At 35.6% G+C, this 20,081-nt stretch overlaps 2 protein-coding genes across 2 annotated transcripts; one reads left to right on the top strand and one right to left on the bottom strand.

The window, feature by feature from the left end:
* Window positions 1-1,447: 1,447 nt before the first annotated feature.
* LOC122137652 lies at window positions 1,448-4,152 on the bottom strand. The gene is made up of 2 exons (XM_042725605.1): window positions 3,822-4,152; window positions 1,448-2,881 (listed from the first exon to the last, which is right to left on the bottom strand). The coding sequence occupies exons 1-2, from the start codon at window positions 4,060-4,062 to the stop codon at window positions 1,524-1,526; spliced, it is 1,599 nt and encodes a 532-aa protein (XP_042581539.1). The 5' UTR covers window positions 4,063-4,152; the 3' UTR covers window positions 1,448-1,523.
* Window positions 4,153-11,877: 7,725 nt separating this feature from the next.
* LOC109107670 (desmin-like) lies at window positions 11,878-19,858 on the top strand. The gene is made up of 9 exons (XM_042725603.1): window positions 11,878-12,540; window positions 14,948-15,008; window positions 15,122-15,217; window positions 15,977-16,138; window positions 17,836-17,961; window positions 18,048-18,268; window positions 18,383-18,426; window positions 19,212-19,300; window positions 19,749-19,858. Exons 1-9 carry the CDS (start codon window positions 11,960-11,962, stop codon window positions 19,788-19,790), a joined length of 1,422 nt encoding a protein of 473 aa, XP_042581537.1. The 5' UTR covers window positions 11,878-11,959; the 3' UTR covers window positions 19,791-19,858.
* Window positions 19,859-20,081: the final 223 nt, after the last annotated feature.

The following is a 20,081-nucleotide window of genomic DNA, read 5'->3' as shown; positions in this document are numbered from 1 at the left end:
ATTAATGACAATACGGGACAAATATAATGTAATTTTGTGGCGGCAGTTGCTGCACGCTGCCGGTACATCAGATGTGCACAGTTATCAAAGGCGCGAGTGCAGTACAGTCGTAGGAAACATGTATTCGGCAGTTAAAGACGGACATGACGCGGCGCACGTGTCTGTGGAGTGTGCGTCATTAGAAAAAAATGTGCTCAGTGTGACGTTTCTGTTATTTGGTTTGTGACATCCTTTACGGGAAACGCCAAATCGTCAGAACACCAGCGCAAGGCTGCTCACAGCGCTTGGTCACGTGTTGTACCAGAACCGTTTTTGGAACCGAAACTTAGAAATTGCTTACGGTTCCGGTTCTTTTCAAAAAACAGAACCGGTTCTCGGTTCCCAACCCTAAATCTGAGTTATATGAAGTGACAGGAACACTTTTTGTAAACAAAGAAAACAAAAATAACGACTTTATTCAATAATTCCTCTGTCAACGGTGTATGCTCTTCTGTATCATCCGTGCCACAAGGATGTGCTGTTTTATTTCAAATCAAAGCTAAATACACGTAAAAACAGCGCATCCTTGTGGCGCGGATGAATGGAGCTTTTATGGGTTTGGAACGACATGGGGGTAAGTGATTAATGACAAAATTTTCATTTTGGGGTGGAGTATCCTTTTAAGATCATAGCATCTCTCTACTGCAGTTAGTTAGCTATGCTCAAAGAAGGCTTTAAGCAGACTGTGAATTACTATTGTAAAGAGGTTTTTACTAGCACTTCTTCATTCTCAGATCTAGTCTACAGTGGCTTTACAACAGACAACATTCATATGATCAGTTATTCCTATCAGTTATTAACTCCCCCAGTCGCGCTAATAAACTGTGAAGATCTTTATTCTTTGCACATAATGGGTGGTCTGACTCTCTTACTAATTTACAGACATTTCACTTTTAGATAAACTCAGATTTTTTTGAACAACATGCATAGAAATTAATTATACCGTGTGTACTCATGACTAACGGCAGACATTTTTGTTCTTAAAAAACTGTTGCACCAACTCATATTCATCTGACTACAGCAGTTAGGTACTAAAATAATTTAAACTCAAATCATTATTTAATCTGTGCAAAAAAAAAAAACTTGACACTGAATTTAGTGTTGATTTCTTTTTTTTTTGTCAAATTTATAAAACATAGTTACAGTATAAGTCAGATAATGAACAATTTATTAGTTTAATAATTTATTTAGCATAACTTGAAGGTTTCATTGCCACTTTACCTGTTGTATTTGCACTACAATTTAACTTATGTATTGCCTTTTAAGGTTTTTTTTTTAATTCTGTTGTCTGTACTTGGTTACACTGTCACTTGACTTTTACTTGTATTTAATTTTTTTTTTTTTTTTTTTTTTACTGTGGACTGTACACATTTACTTCAGCATTACATAAAGAGATACAAAACTGTAGTCTTTTTTCATCATTTATTATTATAACGTGCCAAAGTAATTAAGAATATACAGTTCACATTTAGTTTGTTCATGGTTTACAGTTTCATAACACTGGGGCACATATTACTCAGGGCACAGCACACAGTTACAACCTTGTCAAGGAACATCATGTCCTCGTCATCACATGGGGCGATCATGCTCACCGGTACGGCTTCACTAAGCATGGTGTACTTTCTGCGCACACATCCCACCACCCTGTTCAAGTGGACCCTGAGGTGAGCTATCTTACGCGTCTCCTCCGCATCTTTTGTAACCAGCTTCTGTTTTTTCACTTCTGCACACATTAGTCCGACATTCTCCCCGATGTCAAACCCTCGATCCGCCAACACCAAGTCTCCAGGCAACAGTTTATCAAGAAGGCCACTACTCTCAATAACATACTTATCACTGACACCATCTCCCCACCCTTTAGAAACGAAAGCAATAGCTCCACGTGGTGTAATGCCAATGAGATACTTTAGAGTGTGCTTTTGTGAAGATCTCGGTGCTACAGCTCTCTGATTTGATGCTCTCTCTGCGTTAATTTCAAAGCAGTCCACGATTACTGCAACATGATTGCCAAAAGCGTCTATAAACTGTTGTAACATGCTGCCCTTCAAGCAATATCTCTCTGGCCAGTGCACCAAAGGGCTGAGGTGTGTAAACATTGCACTTATGGTGTCTCTGAAAGTGGTGGACACAGTTTTTTGATCTGTGCAGAAGAGGTGTGCAATGTGCTGGATTGGCAGATTCAGCCTCAGGCGCATCAGAGTTAAAAAGAGCATCTGAAAAGGCGAAAGTTTGCATCCTGTCTGTGGTAAGCAAGGAACAAGCTGCGTCAGCACACCCATCAGAACAGCAAAACATGGCAGCCCAGTGTAGTACTTGACCCTCTCTTCATCATCTCCCAAAAAATCCTCAGACATTGTCTTTTGGGAGAGCTCTTCCTTCAGCAGCCTGTTCTCCTCTAATAAGCGGTTAATTTCAGCACGTCTACAGTTACAAAAACTACATTCCTGCTGTTCTTCAAGGTCGTACGTTGATGCAGCTTCATCCATCTGTAAGCTCTGTGAAGCTTCATCCGATGGTGGATATTCATCCGATGGTGGATCTTCATCCGATGGTGGATCTTCATCCGATGGTGGAGCTTCATCCGATGGTGGAGCTTCATCTGGTGGTGGAGCTTCATCTGGTGGTGCATCTTCTTCCGGCGGTACATCTACATCCATCTCCAATTTCAGGTCTGGTAGATCTGGTGATGTTGCAGGTGCAGCGTTTTTCTGTTTGAGAGCTTTCTGTCTCTTTGACCTACGGGTAAACCGCTCAGGATGTGTCGCTTTGACCTCTGTGTGCCCAAGATGTAACGACGGCACCCAGTCAGGATGACACTCAAGCATTTCATATGCTGGTTTGCCTGATTAGAAGAAACAACAAAATTTCTTTGATTAGTCACACTAACAATGAAACATTTGAAATAATCATGACTTTTCTACATAAAGTGACTAATTATCAGTACAATTTAAAATAATTTGATATTTTTTAAAATTTAATTCTTTCTTGTGATAGCAAAGCTGAATTGCTCCGGTCTTAATTACTTCAGTGATCCTTTAAAATTCATAAAATCATTATATTACATTGATTTGGTGCTCAATTATTATCACTTATTAAAAATTGTTCTTAGCAATGTTGAAACTTTTTTTTTTTCTGTGTAATATTTCTGTGGAAACTGTGATGCATTTTCAAAAGAACAGCATTTATTTAAAACAAATCTTTTTGTAATGTTAATAGTCTTTACGTAACTTCTGATCGATTGATTGTGATTTTATATATATATATATATATATATATATATATATATATATATATATATATATATATATATATATATATATATACACACACACACATATATATATATACACGTATATATATATATATATATATATATACACGTATATATATATATACACGTGTATATATATATATATATATACATATATATATAATCTTATACAGCTGTTTAAAAATTCTGGGTATCACGCCAAATATTAAGAATAAGATAATAAGAAATGTTTCTTGAGCACCAAATCAGCATATTACAATGATTTCTGTGGGATATTGTGACACTGAAGTCTGGAGTTATGGCTGCAGAAAATTTTGCTTTGCCTTCAGAGGAATACATTGTATACTGAAACAGTTATTTTAAACTGTTATCAACTGTTAAACTGTTTATGTATCTTTGTAGCCAGTTAACGTTAGTTGTGCAAAGTTAGCTGTGTAGCTCCTCGCCATGTTTGTATTGCTAGCAGCAACCACGAAACAGTTAGATGTGTCTTGATTATAGCTTAAGTTACCTGAGAGAAAATGCCGTGAACACACAAACATGTGTCGGGAAATGTTGTCGAAGGTGATGTCTTCGCGTCTTATGGCTGATACCCATGCCATGCGACGCCTCTTTGTTAACTCGGCGATCTGATTTCCGAGGTGCTGCTTCCAAGCTGGAAAGCTGAAAAATCGCACTCCATTTAAAATGCGTTTTCCATACCGGTCCTGCGAACGGTTATTGCAGTTAATAACGCAGCAAGAGTTCACCATTCCTGCGTGTTTTCGATATACAATAATAGAAACTCCGATACCCGCCTACTGGCTCTATGCAGCTTCCGTGTCCTAAAAACCCACAATGCTTTGCGTTCTTCTTCTTTTAGAATTTTATAGCGGTTGGCAAACAAACGATAGGTGCATTCCGCCATCTACTGGCTGGACTGTGGACTAGCGATGGAATAGGAAGAACTAATAATAATAATAATAATAAAAATAATAAAAACAACAACACTAAATGCTGTTAAACAGATCTCCTTTTTTTAAGTATGTCATTAGGCATTATATATTTTTATAATGATTTAAGCCATTAAGTATTAAGTGTAATATTTCTTTTAATTCTTCCAACAGAAATGTTCTTTCATTATCATAAGCAGAACAATGTAATAATACATTCTCTACTGTTTCTGATAACCCACACATACTACAGCTTCCAGACTCATGCTTATTCATTTTATATAGAGAAAAATTTAAAGCAGTATGGCCAATGCCAAGTCTGGTAATGATTGTATCTTCTCTTCTACTACCAAAATTAACCTTCCTCTCTCCTCCTTATTCCAAACTTCTTGCCATCTCATTTTTATTGCTGTTCTAATTTTAGTGTCCTACAGAAGAGTGTACGCCATCTGCGTACTGCTCAGATTTGTCAAAATGGCACTATGCTGATTTGGAGAGACACAGAGGAGAGGAATTGTTGAATAAAGTCATTATTTTTGTTTTCTTTGTGTACAAAAAGTATTCTCGTCACTTCATAACGTTACGGTTGAATTACTGATGGTAGATGGAGTATTCTGACGATGCTTTTCATACTTTCCTGGACCTTGACACTGTTATTTATTTGGCAGTCTGTGGGACAGTCTCAAGCAGCCTACCGGTTTTCATCCAAAATATCTTAAATTGTGTTACAAAGACAAACAAAGCTTTTACAGGTTTGAAACGACATGGAGGTAAAGTGAATAATGACGACATTTTCATATTGCGATGGAGTATGCCTTTCACTTCTTCTTTGCTTAGTGGAATAACAATTTCTATATGTGATAATTTCAATGCCGTTTTGCTAAATGATCTGTAACCTCATTTCCATCCACTCCCACTTGTGCTGGAACCCACAGGAAACACATCTTAATTCCTATCTTATTCACTCTATACATACATGAACGAATTTCATACAACATGTCTTGTCTTGAAGATCTTCCACTGATAAGACTTGATAATGCAGAGAATGAATCTGAACATATCACCGCATTCATTGGCCGAGTATCCTCCTGATAGGTAATAATATTGCTACCATCTCGGTAGTACTGTATAAACTCCTACTTGATCAGAAACTTTTTACCAATTTTGATTTGATAAGTTGGGACAAATACAGCTGCTGATGCTCGTCCAAATTAAAGTCTAGTAATGGTAAAGGGAATAACCAGGGTGAGATGGGTGACACTACTACTGTAGGGCTCTTTTCTACATTTATTATTCCACGTAACTGGGCTTCTTTTTCTTCTTCCTTAGTGTTTATTGGCGGTTGGCAAACCAATTTGTAGGTGCATTAACAAACAAAAAGGTGCACCTACTGAGGTGGAGTGTGGATGTTAGACATCACGTTTCCATTCTCTACAACAAAATATAGGCTACCAGTTAGGTCTCTGCCTAATGTAAATAGTTCTTATATAGGTAACATTTGTTTTTCTCTTAAATCACACAACAGTTCTGCTTTTGTTCAATGAGACATTGTGTCTTTTCCTTATGTTTATTCATATTGGAATCAACTGACAGACAATAGTGTTTGGAAAAAGATTTGGTTAATACCTAATCAATATTTAATTACAAACAAGGTTAAGGAAGTATAATTCAAAATTATATACAGGATTTACCCAGCCAAATATTATTTGGTAAATTTTAAATCTGATATTGATTTTAGTTGCTCCTTTTGTGTCAGATGCCCTGAAACTGTGGTACATTTGTTTTGCCATTGTCCTTTTATAAAACTATTTTGGCAAAATGTCTGTGATTTTATTGCACAAAATATTGACAATCATTTTTTTTTTTGTTATGGAAATATGTATTATTAAAGAACAGCAAAGAAAAGTACAGTCACATTTACATGATAAATCATATTTTTTACATGCAAAATTTCATATACACAAATGAAAGTTCTCCTCCAAAAAAATAAATAATAATAAATAAATAAAATGTATATGTATAATAAAATATTCTAAAATATTCTATTAATATAATAAAATATTCTAATCTATTTCTAATCTATCCTTTTCTATGACACAAAAAGCAATTAAAAGGGTGAAAGCTTATGAATGCTTTCATATTTTATATAAATTTGTAATCAAAATGAAATACAAAATATATATATACTGTTCCTGTGGCTCAGTGGTAGAGCATATACTGTTCCTGTGGCTCAGTGGTAGAGCATTGCGTTAGCATTGCAAAAGGTTGTGGGTTTGATTTCCAGGGGAACACATGTTAGGTAAAAAAAATGTATAGCCTGAATACACTGTAAGTCACTTTGGATAAAAGTGTCTGGTACATGTAATTTGTTCTTTTTATGATGTATATGATATGATATATATATATACAATCTGCATATGTATCCCATGACTACACACACACACACACACACACACACACACACACACACACACACACACACACACACACACACACACACACACACACACACATCTATTTCCTTCCTAATATATATATATATATATATATATAACACCACTACCAGTTAAACCAAGAGGCTCTATTGTTCTTGACACTTTACCAAAGAATGTTATGTTACTTTTTAATAAAGTCTAATTCAGTTGATATCAACATATTTTATTTATATTGATAATGTTAACATCAATGTATTTATGTTAAGGTAATAAGAAATGCTCTTTGTTCAGTTTTTTTTTCTTTTTCTTCTTTTTTCTTTTTTTCTTGTTAATTTGGTAATATCTTTTGGGACAAAATAAGTTCTGTACCTACAAGTCAAGTCAAGTCAAGTCAAAAAAGATTGCGTCAAAGCAACTGAACAACATTAATTAGGAAAACAGTGTGTCAATAATGCAAAAATTAAAGAAAAGTTTCTTATAAAATACTACGTATAGGATTTATCCAGATTTAAGCTGAACATTTCATATACTATTTTGTTGACAGGAAAATGAAAATATTTTGCATTTTAGAAAATATTTTTGAAATTTTAGAAAATAAAGAACAATATAACAAGGATTACTTATTCTGCCATGTCTACTTTTGGACAACAATGGTATTACGTCCTTCATCTGTGAGTGGAAATGTCTATTAATTTAAGGAGCTCGGCTGAAATCACTTTGGGACCCCAGCCGGGGCTTCCCACTTTGAAGTTCGAACAGGTAGGCCTAAATGTTTTTGAGGAAATTTCAATGGTGCATAAACAGATTTTAAGCTAGTATGTTATTAGTTGCTGTAATTTGATTGCCTGCTGCTGGCTATATTTGTTGATTTATCAGTATTTTTCATTACAATATTAACTTTTACCCAAAGAAACTTTTCATTTTCAACTTGATTGCACATAATGTTATGGATTTTACATTTTTCATTTATAGCACCCCTTATGGATAGAATTTGACACAACTTGTGGTGCGACCTCATGTCTTTTGATTCTTTCAGTTTGGAATTTGCTTTGAGCACTTTTACAGTAAGTCCATTAGTGACAATAGGCAATGCCCAAGAATTTTATTGGCTTTAATCTTTTTCTGTTAACTGAGAACAGGCTTCCTAGTTTGGAGTCTCTGTGATTTAAGGTCTCTGATGCCAAGACACCTTTAGGGCTAGAAAGAGTTTACTGTCCTAGTTATAATATAATATAATATAATATAATATAATATAATATAATATAATATAATATAATATAATATAATATAATATAATATAATAATTCAACTATGAGAAAGTAAGGAAACTATGGAGAAGCATAGCATAAAGGGAAACATGTTCACTTAAAACAATAACCACAGAAACACATATCAACATTAAAATAATTGAAATATTCTGAATTGAGTACATAAACAAAATAACTGCACTTACAGTTAGATGTGTATGCCTATGTTTGTGTATTGTTGCCAGGTTGCAATACAATATTTAGAAACATGATCTGCCCCTCTTCCCAAAGCAAGAGCACACACAGCCCTGGAGCAGGAAGTTAAACTGATGATTCACAAAACTTCATTACAACATATAGCATTTTCATATACATTTTCATATCATTTACATTTTGGTCTTATACGTTTCTAAATAAGGAATAAGTAAAATCTTTTATTGAATGCATGAATTGCTAGATTTCAAGCTTATATCTGAGTGACATTGTACAGCAATGTGCTGTATGCCCCTGAACTTTTAGGATGTGACGTGGTTTTGGCCACAGCATATTTTTATTCAGTCACAGAACTAAAGTGAAATGTCACCGCTTCTATGTGAATAACAATATGGAAACATCTGATAGTGAAAGGTCACACTCTCTAATTAAAGCAGTTTCAAAGAGAACAGGAACTTTGTCTAACTTTGATAAACTCTGAGTTTATAACTCTTTGATATGTTTTGGCCAGCAATTATTTTGCATTTGTTTTGTATTTATTTAGTTAATAAATTAAATAGAGTAAATACAAATCAGTCATCTTGGACTTTACTGACACCTAAAGGCGCGATAGCATCATGCAATAGAAATGCTCTGTTCAAGTGTTCTTGTGTCACATTATTTAAATAAGAAAACCATTGTTGAAAGCACGTTTTAATACAACACTTTTCGTCATCATTTTATCAAATCAAACATTCTCAGTATCCCTTGCTGAGCTCAGAAGCATGTACACCTTATATAGAGCTGAAAGAGATAGAAGAGGATGGGAGAAAAGGCAAATAAACAGGAGGAGAGTGGGAAAGTAGAAGAAAAGAAGATGTGTTTACATTCTCTGTCTCCTGTGGTCTCTCTCGCCTGTCAGCTTAAGGCTTCCAGAGAAGCTTTTGTAAAGATGGAATTCCAGTCCTCTTACTCTGTCTATAAATAGGTTTGAGAAGAACCATTGACAGCCACCAGAGGCTTGTAACGATTATATGCCTTATTTGATCAGCTTACAAAAGATCTGAAATCCCTGCACACTTTACAATATTAGAAATTGTATAAGAAAACAGGCCTTGATGTCCACTTTTTCAGCATATTATGAACATTTGCAGAAATATAGGTTTGTCTTTACACGTACAGCTTTAGATTATTTCTCCTATACTGCTGCAGATCTGAATCAAGAGTTTTCAGCAGGAATCTACAACTGTTAGGTGGTATGCTAATATTTTTATTTCAAAATATTATATGTGAAATAATGAAAATATAGGGGGAAATTACAATAATAATTTACTCAGAAATAAAGGAATAGTTCAACCAGAAATGAAAATGTATTCACCCTCGGGCAATCTAAGATGTAGAGATTGTTTCTTCATCAGAAATTTAGAATTGCATGACTTGTTCACCAGTGGCTCCTCCGTAGTGAATGGGTGCTGTCAGAATGAGAGTCCAAACAGCTGATAAAAACATTACAATGAGTAATCTACTTGATTCCAGTCCATCAGTTAACATATTGTGAAGTAAAAAGCTATGTGTTTGGAATGAACAAATCCATCATTAAGATGTTTTAACTGCAAACCAATTGCTTCTGGCTAAAATATGAATCCTCAATCCATAATTACTGTCTCCAGTGAAAAAATCTTGTCTGAATCAGGAAAGAAATAGACATTAACTGATGGAAAGGAGTCATATCGGTTACTTGTGGATTATTGTGATGTTTTATCAGTTATTTCAACTCTCATTCTGACGGCACCCATTCACTGCAGAGGGTCCATTAGTGAGCAAATAATGAAATGCTAGATTTCTCCAAATCTGTTCCAATGAAGAAACAAACTCATTTACATCTTGGATATTCTGAGGGTGAGTCAATTTTTTTAATGTTCCTTTAATGTTAACCAAGTTAAGGTAAAGTTCCAGATGTTTAATTGTCCCTCCCATAGTAAAATCTGTTAAATGAAACTAAAATATATTAATTATAAGTATATTAATATTTTAATTAGCTTGCAATGTAATAATTACATACAGTATATGCAGGCTACTAGATTTTAGGCAAGACTTTATATGCAACATTGAGTTTCATACAGTATGTAACAGGGAATCCCTGCTCTCCATCTTGTCCACTAAAGAGAGTCCTTGGCCTGATAAACACTGAAGACCCCTGGTTTATAGCATTGTTTGTAACTTCAAACAAACTCCACCATGTCTCTATTATATTATATTATATTATATTATATTATATTATATTATATTATATTATATTATATTATATTATATTATATTATATTATTCAGGGGTGTGTTGAAACATCTTAAATCTGCTCTCCTTCATTAGTGACATGGGAAATGCCATTGTCAATAATGACGCAATGAGTTTACCAGTGCAGGAGGAGAGGATCATCTCCCTGCTGTTTCCAGAGAAGGTACACAGTCTTGCATCTTCTCCTCTACTGTTCATGCCTTTCCTTTTTAAGGCAGCTTAAATAAACCTTCTGCTCAATCTGTGCTCATATGTTTACCAGCTTTAGGTGCTGCACTAACAATGTGACATTTTCTCAAGCTGTTATCAGGACATTTACAAATGGCAGAGTGATGCAGTAACATCAGTGTGGTAATTTATGGAATTCCAATATGAATGCGTTTTAATTTTTCTCATAAACAAACGAGACATGCTTGAGGAATGATTTTATTCTCAAAGTGGCCTTTTGCATTTGAAATTAAACTTAAAGGAATAGTTCAACCTAAAAGAAAAATTCTGTCATCATTACCCTCACCCTCATGTCTTTCCAAACCTGTCTGACTTGCTGCAAAAGAACTTATTTTAAGTTTAAGTTTGATATGTTTTTGTCCATACCAGTATTATTTTAGTATCACTGAAATACTACTATAGTTTGTGTTAATATTTTGAATTTTGAGTATTTATTTTAAAAGTATGTATTAAAAGTATGTTTTAAAAAAATAGTTTTTTTTTTTTTTTTTTTTTGCAGTTTTAGTGTTTTTGTCATTTTTATTATTATTATTATTTCTTTTAAAATATGTCTATATAGTTTTATAATTTTATTAGTTTTAGACATTTTAGCAGTGCAGGTTATCAGGTTAAACTAAATAAAATTAAGAAATGTTGCCTTGGCAACATTTTTTTTTTTAAATCTAAATTTAAGTTTCTTTTATTTCAAGTAAAAAAAATTTTTTATTATGATTTTAGATTTATCATGAACCTGGCATGTACAATGAAAGTTGATGGGGTCTAAAACATCATTTGACATTTATTTATATATTTATTTATTTATTTATGCAAGCAGAACGTCTTACAGGTTTGGCATTACATGAGGGTGAGTAAATGATGACACCATCACATGGCATGACATGTTTGACTATCCCTTTAATTAGAAAAAGTAATAAAAATAAAAATAAAAAAACATACTTCATACATCATTTCCCAATCTTGCTGGTCTGGACCAGAGAGTCAGATAAGTTTAAATTATGAGATCACCACTGTGTGGGGCACAGTGGGTCCTCTCTTTCAGTTCATAGTCAATCAGCTCAATATTCTTGTGCCAAAAGTTGGAACAGCTGGGCAGTGAGTGAAAGAGATAGGATGGGAGAAATTATTTGTTAGGTTTAGGCTGGAGAAGATGGTATGGGGGAGAGAAAGTGGCCTGAAGTAGTTTGGGGTAGCTGGGAAGGGAGGGGGCAGCTCATCTGTGGCTACAAATAGCCACAGATGAGCATCCCATGTGCTTATTCTGTCTCTGTCCTCTTTGGAGGGTGTTTGTATTCATCTGGTCTGTCCTTCTTGTGCTCCAACATGAGCCACTATGCCTCTTCCTCATCCTCTTCATCATACCGTCGAATGTTTGGTGGTCCTGGCTACCTGACACCACCAATGTCCCGTGCAACGTTCGGCCGAGCCTCCACCGGGGGGTCCGGCAGCTCTCGGGCCAGTTCCAGAGTCTACGAGGTCAGCAAGTCCTCCACTTCCTCTCCTGGATTCTCCAGTTATCGAGCCTCCTCCTATAGTATGCCTAACTTGTCTGCGGGCTATACCCGCTCCTATGGTGGCATGGGTGAAACGCTGGACTTCAGCCTGGCCGACGCGCTCAACCAGGAGTTTCTCCATACACGCACCAATGAGAAAGCTGAACTTCAGCACCTAAATGACAGATTCGCCAACTACATTGAGAAGGTCCGCATGCTGGAGCAGCAGAACCAGGCGCTGGTGATTGAGGTGGAGCGCTTGAGGGGGCGGGAGCCCACACGGATCGCCGACCTGTATGAGGATGAGATGAGGGAGCTGAGAAGAGAGATCGAAATGGTCACAAGTCACAGATCACGTGTGGAGGTGGAGAGGGATAACTTGGCAGATGACCTGCAGAAACTGAAACTCAGGTGAGAAGCATTAAGCATAAATCTCTACTGGAGAAAACATCTTAAACTATAGCCTAAACTGGTTTAACAGTCTAGTTGGGCTGGTCTGGCTTGTTTTAGACTGGCTTGTTTTGGTCTGGGTCTTGGGCACTTTGATTGGTTGCTTCACTCTTAAATATAATGGTTCAAAAAGGAAATTTTGCAATGATGTCACAGAAGGGCCATTTTGGGTTCATCTCTTAAAAGAATTTTTTTTTTTTTCTTAGTGTGCATTTTAAGAATCTAAATAAACTTTTCCACCTTATGGAACCATCAATGCCAATAAAGAACCTTTATATTTTAGACTTTTGGCCAGACCGGGAGTCCAAAAAGATAATCTGAAGACCATCTTGTCCAGGCCAGCAAACCAGCTTAGGTTTATGGAAACTTTTTTTTTTCTAGCATGATACAAAAGAAAAAGGGGCTTAAAGGAGTACACTTGTAAACAGATGTTATTTGATTATTCAAAAATACATGCAAATTGTATTCATGTATTCTTTGTGGTACTGAAGCCATCAACCCACTCTTGAGAAACAAAAAATAAAAAAAAACACTAAATAACATAAAAAACCCATCTCATTCACACACAACACAATAACAAACATGATCTCTCCCCATAACAAAAAAACCTTGCATAAATTCTGCTGCCCCAGACAGTGAAGATAACACAATCTGAGAGAAATACAAACATCGCATTCACACATAACACAATGTGAAGTCTATATCACAGCAACAGGAGCACTTGTTACTCTTGTGAACTATTTAACAAATGGAGGAGAGAAAAGTGACCAGTTAAAATGAAATTTATTACATGTATTGATTACAAATTAACACAACGCAATGGAAACAAGCCACAATACAAAGGAAATAAACAACAACACAATGGAAACAAGCCGCAACACAACAGAAACATGCCACAAGACAATGGAAACAAGCCGCAACATAAAATTAGCACAACACAAAGGAAATAAGTCGCAACATAACGGAAACATGCCACAACACAATGGAAAAATGGAAACAAGCCACAAGACAATGGAAACAAGCCACAAAATAACAAAATCAAAACAAAAAAAAGAAACGGAAACAAGCCATAACACAATGGAAACAAGCTGCAACACAATGTAAACAAGCCGCAACATAGCGAAACTAGCACAACACAAAGGAAACAAGCTGCAACACAACAGAAACAAACCGCAACACAATAAAAACAAGCCCCAACACAATGGAAACAAGTCACGGAAACAAGCCATAACACAACGGAAACAAGCCATCCCTTACCAAAAAGTAGTATACTTCAAGTTAATTTTATTAAGTATACTTAAGTAAAGTTCAAGTATATTTTGACGTATATTATATTTATATTTTGAAGTCAAGTATACTTAATTGTCATTATAAGTATATATCTTAGAAGTACATAAAGCCCATTTCTGAGAAGTACATAAAAAGTAAACTAAAAGTATACTTTCCTATTTTTAGTTTAAAATAAGTATACTAATAGCACACTTGAATAAACTTCTTTTTCGTAAGGGATAACACAGCGGAAACAAGCCACAACACAAAGGAAACAAACCACAACACAACTGAAACTAGCCGCAACACAACAGAAACAAAACACAACACAAAGGAAACATGCCGCAACCCAGTGGAAACAAGTCGCAACAGAACAAAATTTGCACAGCGCAATGTAAACCACAAAAAAGCCGCAACACAACAGAAACATGCCACAAGACAACAAAAAAAAACAGAAACAAAAAAAAACAAAACAAAATAAAACAAGCAACACAATGGAAACAAGATGCAACACAACATAAACATGCCACTACACAACGGAAATAGGCCGTAACACAACGGAAACAAGCAACAACAAAAAATAAAACCTTTGTGAAATTAGCAAAAAAAAATGAAAAAAACCACAAACAAATAAAAATATCAAAACACAAACAAAACAATTCAAAAAACAAACAAAAAAAACAAAACAAAAAGCAACTAATGTGTTCTTTATTTAATGCTGAAAAGAGTTTCAAATTGCCTGTCTCTGTAGTAACCAAGCTAAGAAATTATTAAACATGACTTCATCTGGTCTACCAACCAATTATGAACGAAATAAAATGCTATATCAGGCCTAGAGAGGTTATTAAAGGCTTATGGAAGCTGCCTTTATAAAGGAAGCTATTGTCCTATCAAGCATGTTGTTTACAATAGTCTAGCTTTACTTCCTATTCAGGAGATTCAGCCTAAATGTGCTGGCTCCACTCCATCTTTCAGAGGGAAAAACTTTGTGTGAGGTTGCTGTAAACCTTCAGTCTATAAAAGGAAAGGAAATAGGCTGGCTGTAATAAATATGAGATACTCAACTCCCTTCTCCCATTCTCCCTCTTCTTTTCACCAGGCTTCAGGAGGAGATTGCCCTTAGGGAAGAGGCGGAGAATAATCTGGCTGCTTTCAGAGCAGTGAGTCACCTAAAACACAAAACCCCCATGAATTCCATTCTGTTTTATTTTCTCATTAGTAATGAATAATAAAATGTGGCTTAGTTTTATTTTGATATTACATCAAATTTCAGGACGTGGATGCTGCCACTTTGGCCCGCCTGGATCTGGAAAGACGTGTAGAGACTCTCCAAGAAGAGATTGCCTTCCTCAAGAAGATCCATGAAGAGGTTAGCACATTTAAGGACGTTTCATTTTTATTGTCTGTGCCAATAAAATGTTGTAAAACACAGACTACGGCCAAGCAAACTTAAAATGTAACACACCTTATACAAACTCTGGTATTAATCACTTTCTCCAGTCAAAAAATGATTCACTGGTTTATTTGTAGTATTGCTAAGGCTGATTCATGAGACAATCAGTGAGTCAGATAGTCATCTGTCTTGTACAAACTCAAAATAATTCATTTCAATATTTAGATTTGTGTTAGAGCTTGTGCAAATTAATGATTCAATGATTCAATAAATTATTTCAGTTTACTTTACTTAGGACTGTGTTTGACATTTACAACTCTTTTTGTAATGCAATATCTAGTTAAATTCTCCTATTTGTCACTACTACACTATACTTACCCATATTCCATCTCAGTAACAACAAAGGTGTTTAGAACAAAGTTTAGAACCCCAAAAAGAAGTAGCTTCAACCATGGTTTTCAATTACAAGTACCTTAATGCTACTAGAGTTTCAAGCTAGAGTTTCAAAGTAGCTTCCCCAACACTGCTGACCTGAGTGAATCTATTATAGAGCTGCATCTGTTCCTGGAGATTACACAGCTACTTTAAAGCAGCATGACAAGCCTCTGTTTCAGGGCCAGCTGTGTGTGGATGTTTGAGATTAGTCCTGCCATTAGTCCTATCAGCAATGCCATTCTGCTTTATTAAAACAAGCACAAACACATACACACAAGCTTTTTCTTTCTCTCTGTGTAGGAAATTCGTGAGTTGCAGGCCCAGATGCAAGAGACTCAAGTCCAAATCCAGATGGACATGTCCAAACCGGACCTGACTGCTGCCCTGAGGGACATCCGTGCTCAGTATGAGGGCATCGCTGCAAAGAACATCGCAGAGGCTGAGGATTGGTACAAGTCAAAGGTGAGATATTGTAGAAGAAGAGAAAAAGAAGAACCTATTGATTTTTGACCTTTGCATTTTCACCATTAAAAGGTATCTGACTTAAAGGGATACTCCATCCCAAAATGAAAATTTTGTCATTATTCACTTACCTCCATGTCGTTCCAAACCCGTAAAAGCTTCATTCGTCTTCGGAACACAATTGAATATCTTCTGGATGAAAACAGGGAGGCTTGAGACTGTCCCATAGACTGCCAAATAAAAAACAGTGTCAAGGTCCAGGAAAGTATGAAAAGCATCATCAGAATAGTCCATCTGCCATCAGTGATTCAACTGTAACTTTATGAAGCGACGAGAATACTTTTTGTACACTTAGAAAACAAAAATAATGACTTTTTTCAACAATTCCTCTCCTCTGTGTCTCTCCAAATCAGCTAAGTGCCATTTTGGCAATTCTGAGCAGCACGCAGATGGTGTACACTCTTCTGTATCAGCCGCGCCACAAGGATACGTTTTTTACGTGTATTTATGCTTTGGTTTGAAAGCAAACAACGCATCGCGCAGTGTGGTTGACACAGAAGAGTCTACGCCATCTGCGTACTGCTCAGAACTTCCAAAATGGTGCTATGCTGATTTGGAGAGACACAGAGGAGAGGAATTGTTGAATAAAGTCGTTAAATAAAGTGTTCTCGTCACTTTATAATGTTACGGTTGAATCACTGATGGCAGATGGACTATTCTGACGATGCTTTTCATACTTTCCTGGACCTTGACACTGTTATTTATTTGGCAGTCTATGGGACAGTCTCAAGTCTCCCTGTTTTCATCCAAAATATCTTAAATTGTGTTCCGAAGACGAACGAAGTTTTACGGGTTTGGAACAACATGGGGGTAAGTGATTAATGAAAAAAAAATTATTTTGGGATGGAGTAACCCTTTAAGATCCCTCAGGGTCTCATCTCTGGCAACATATCCCCAAAGTGTCTCAAGCAACACTAATAAATTTAAACTCTTGGATATCTCGTCCCCTTTGAACACTGTCACTTAGGACTAAAATCCTACTTTTTTAACCCTTACATTGTGTTCTGGTTAGTGTAACCCAGAAAAGATTTTCCTTCCTGAAAATGATGGTTAATGTTATCACATTGGACTCAAACTTACAAACTTTACTCACACAGGGTATAAGAACTTTCTTTCCAGTACTTTTTTTTTCTTGTTGTTACTTTTTATGCTGTCAAAAGAGACAAAAAACTGCTTATACATTTCTTATTATGCTATATTATTGTGAACTATTGCATTACATCTTTTTCACAACTTGTTTTCCTTCAGTTAAAACAGGTTTTGTATTTCTATTTTGACTCTTTTTGAGCATAGGTCCCACTGATCAGAGTTTATTTGGCTCAGTTTTGAGTGTACATTGCCAAAACACTCTTAAAAATAAAGGTCCTTAAAAGCAATACCATAGAAGAACCATTTTTGGATTCAAAAAGAACCATCTCTTTTTTAACTTTTTATAATCTGAAGAACCTTCTTTCGCCACAAAGAAACTTTTCTGACAAGCACAAGGGATAAAATGTAGCTTTGTTGTATTTATATTATGAGTAGCTTTAGTTTTTGAAAACTAAAGTTTCAAAGTAGCTTCCACAACACTGGTGAACTGAGTGAGATAAATGAAAGGAAAACCTGCTGAACATTGATGGTTGTATTTTCACCATTAGGTGTCAGATCTTAACCAGGCAGTGAGCAAGAACAACGAGGCTCTCAAACAAGCCAAGCTGGATACCATGGAGTACAGACACCAGATTCAGTCCTTCACCTGTGAGATCGACTCCCTCAAGGGCACCGTATGTTTTATCTGTTCTGATGTGGACATAACATGTTCTTTGCCTTTCTCCATGTGGCATTCATCTCTTTGTCTCTCACTCTGTAGAACGAGTCTCTCATGAGGCAGATGAGAGATATGGAGGATCGCCACGGTCGTGAGGCCGGTGCTTTCCAGGACAACATCGCCAGGCTGGAGGCAGAGATCGCCAACATGAAGGATGAGATGGCACGTCACCTGCGAGAATATCAGGATCTGCTCAATGTTAAGATGGCCCTGGATGTGGAGATCGCCACCTACAGGAAACTGCTGGAAGGAGAGGAGAGCAGGTACAAAAGAAATGAAAAAGATTTGTCCTTCTTGTTTTTAACATACTCCAACCTTTCTGCTTATTATGGTGACTTTTTGTTACTTTTTACCTTTCTTTCTCTGTCACTTTAAAGGATTGTGATGCCCATGCAGTCATATTCCACAATAAGCTTTAGAGGTAAGATGGAAACCTTGTGATATACTAAAAATGTTGTAGAGGTGCTTCCTCAGAGGCCACTAGGAGGCGTTGTACCTACCTGAACAGATTCCTGCAACTTGTGATGTCTTGTGAATAATTGAAAATAAAATAATAAGAATTATTATTTATTACAAAACATGAGGTAAACAGCAATTTAAATCAAAGTTAAAAACAGATAGTATAATTTAATTTTTGATTTTATTTAGGGTTGGTCATTTGTTTTTTGAAATAATTTTATTCAGCAGATGCACTTTTTGTTTTTGGTTTCTAAAAAAAATTTTTTCAAATAAATGCTAGTCTTTTAACCATTATGTTCATCAAAGGATCCTGAAAAATGCATCCTCAAAAAAAGTATTAAGGTTTGCACAAAAATATTACCAGAACTACTTTCAGTAATAAGTAATGTTGGTAACACTTTGCTATAAGGTTCCTTCTGTTAACATTAACTAACAATAAAACATAAATCTAAAATGTTTATTAATCTCAGTTAATGTTAATTTCAACATTTTATACATTACTAAAATCAAAAGTTCTATCTGTTAATGGAACTGAGATAACTTTTTTAAAACTAAAAAACGTTTTAAAAGATTAAAAAAAAATGTATTCCACATTCTTAGTTAATGTAAGTTAAAGTATTGACTAATGTTTACTAAAACAGGACCTTATTGTAAAGTGTTACTAAAATCTATGTATGTAAAATGTGTGTTCCTAAAATGTTTTTTTTTTTATTGTTGTTTTTTTTAATTAAATATAATTTTCAACAGAGACGAGTCCAGAGCACCAACAGAGAGCATCTGAAATGCACTCAAAGAAAACTGTCCTGATCAAGACCATTGAGACGCGTGATGGGGAGGTGTGATATGTGTACACACACACGGTTGTTTTTTTGAAAAGTGGGGACATCCCATAGGCGTAATGGTTATTATACTGTACAAACTGTATATTCTATCGCCCTACACCAACCCTTCCCCTTACAGGAAACTTTGTGCATTTTAACTTTCTCAAAAAAACTCATTCTGTATGGTTTATAAGGGTTTTGAAAAATGGGGACATGGGTTATGTCCTCATAAGTCACCCTCTCCTTGTAATACCTGTGTCATACCCATGTCATTATACAAAGTTGTGTCCTGATATGTCACAAAAACACACACACACACACACACAAAAGTTCATCCCAGTGCTGTCTTCTTTCATTTCCTCCCGTATATAACCTCAACATCATCAGGGTCATCTTTGGTGCAATAAAAAAAGAGCTGATGAAGTCTGTATTTGAAATTAAATACGTCTACTGCCCCCTACAGGTGGTGAGTGAATCTACACAACAACAGCAGGACATCATGTAACCCTCCTCGGACAAGGAGCTGCAACCAAAGATTCAAACCAAAATAAAAACAAAACCTTTAGGACAGTTTTTCATTATCTGTAGTTTCTTTTGTTTTTGAACACATCCTAAAAGTGATATGAGCACATCTGTATGAGCGGGAGAAGACAGCAATCACATTCTTTTCTTTTTAAATCTGTATTTTTAAGCATTTTTAGTCCAGTTATAGCCTATATGTCAGTTTGGAATAATGTAAGTTAGATTAAAGTTCAAGTTTCAGATAAGGTAAAAGAAGGACAGAAATAGTAAGGTG

The sequence above is a fragment of the Cyprinus carpio genome, chromosome B6 (genome assembly GCF_018340385.1).
Source record: "Cyprinus carpio isolate SPL01 chromosome B6, ASM1834038v1, whole genome shotgun sequence".
Taxonomy (NCBI): Eukaryota; Metazoa; Chordata; class Actinopteri; order Cypriniformes; family Cyprinidae; genus Cyprinus; species Cyprinus carpio.
This window is presented reverse-complemented; position numbering and strand designations above follow the sequence as displayed.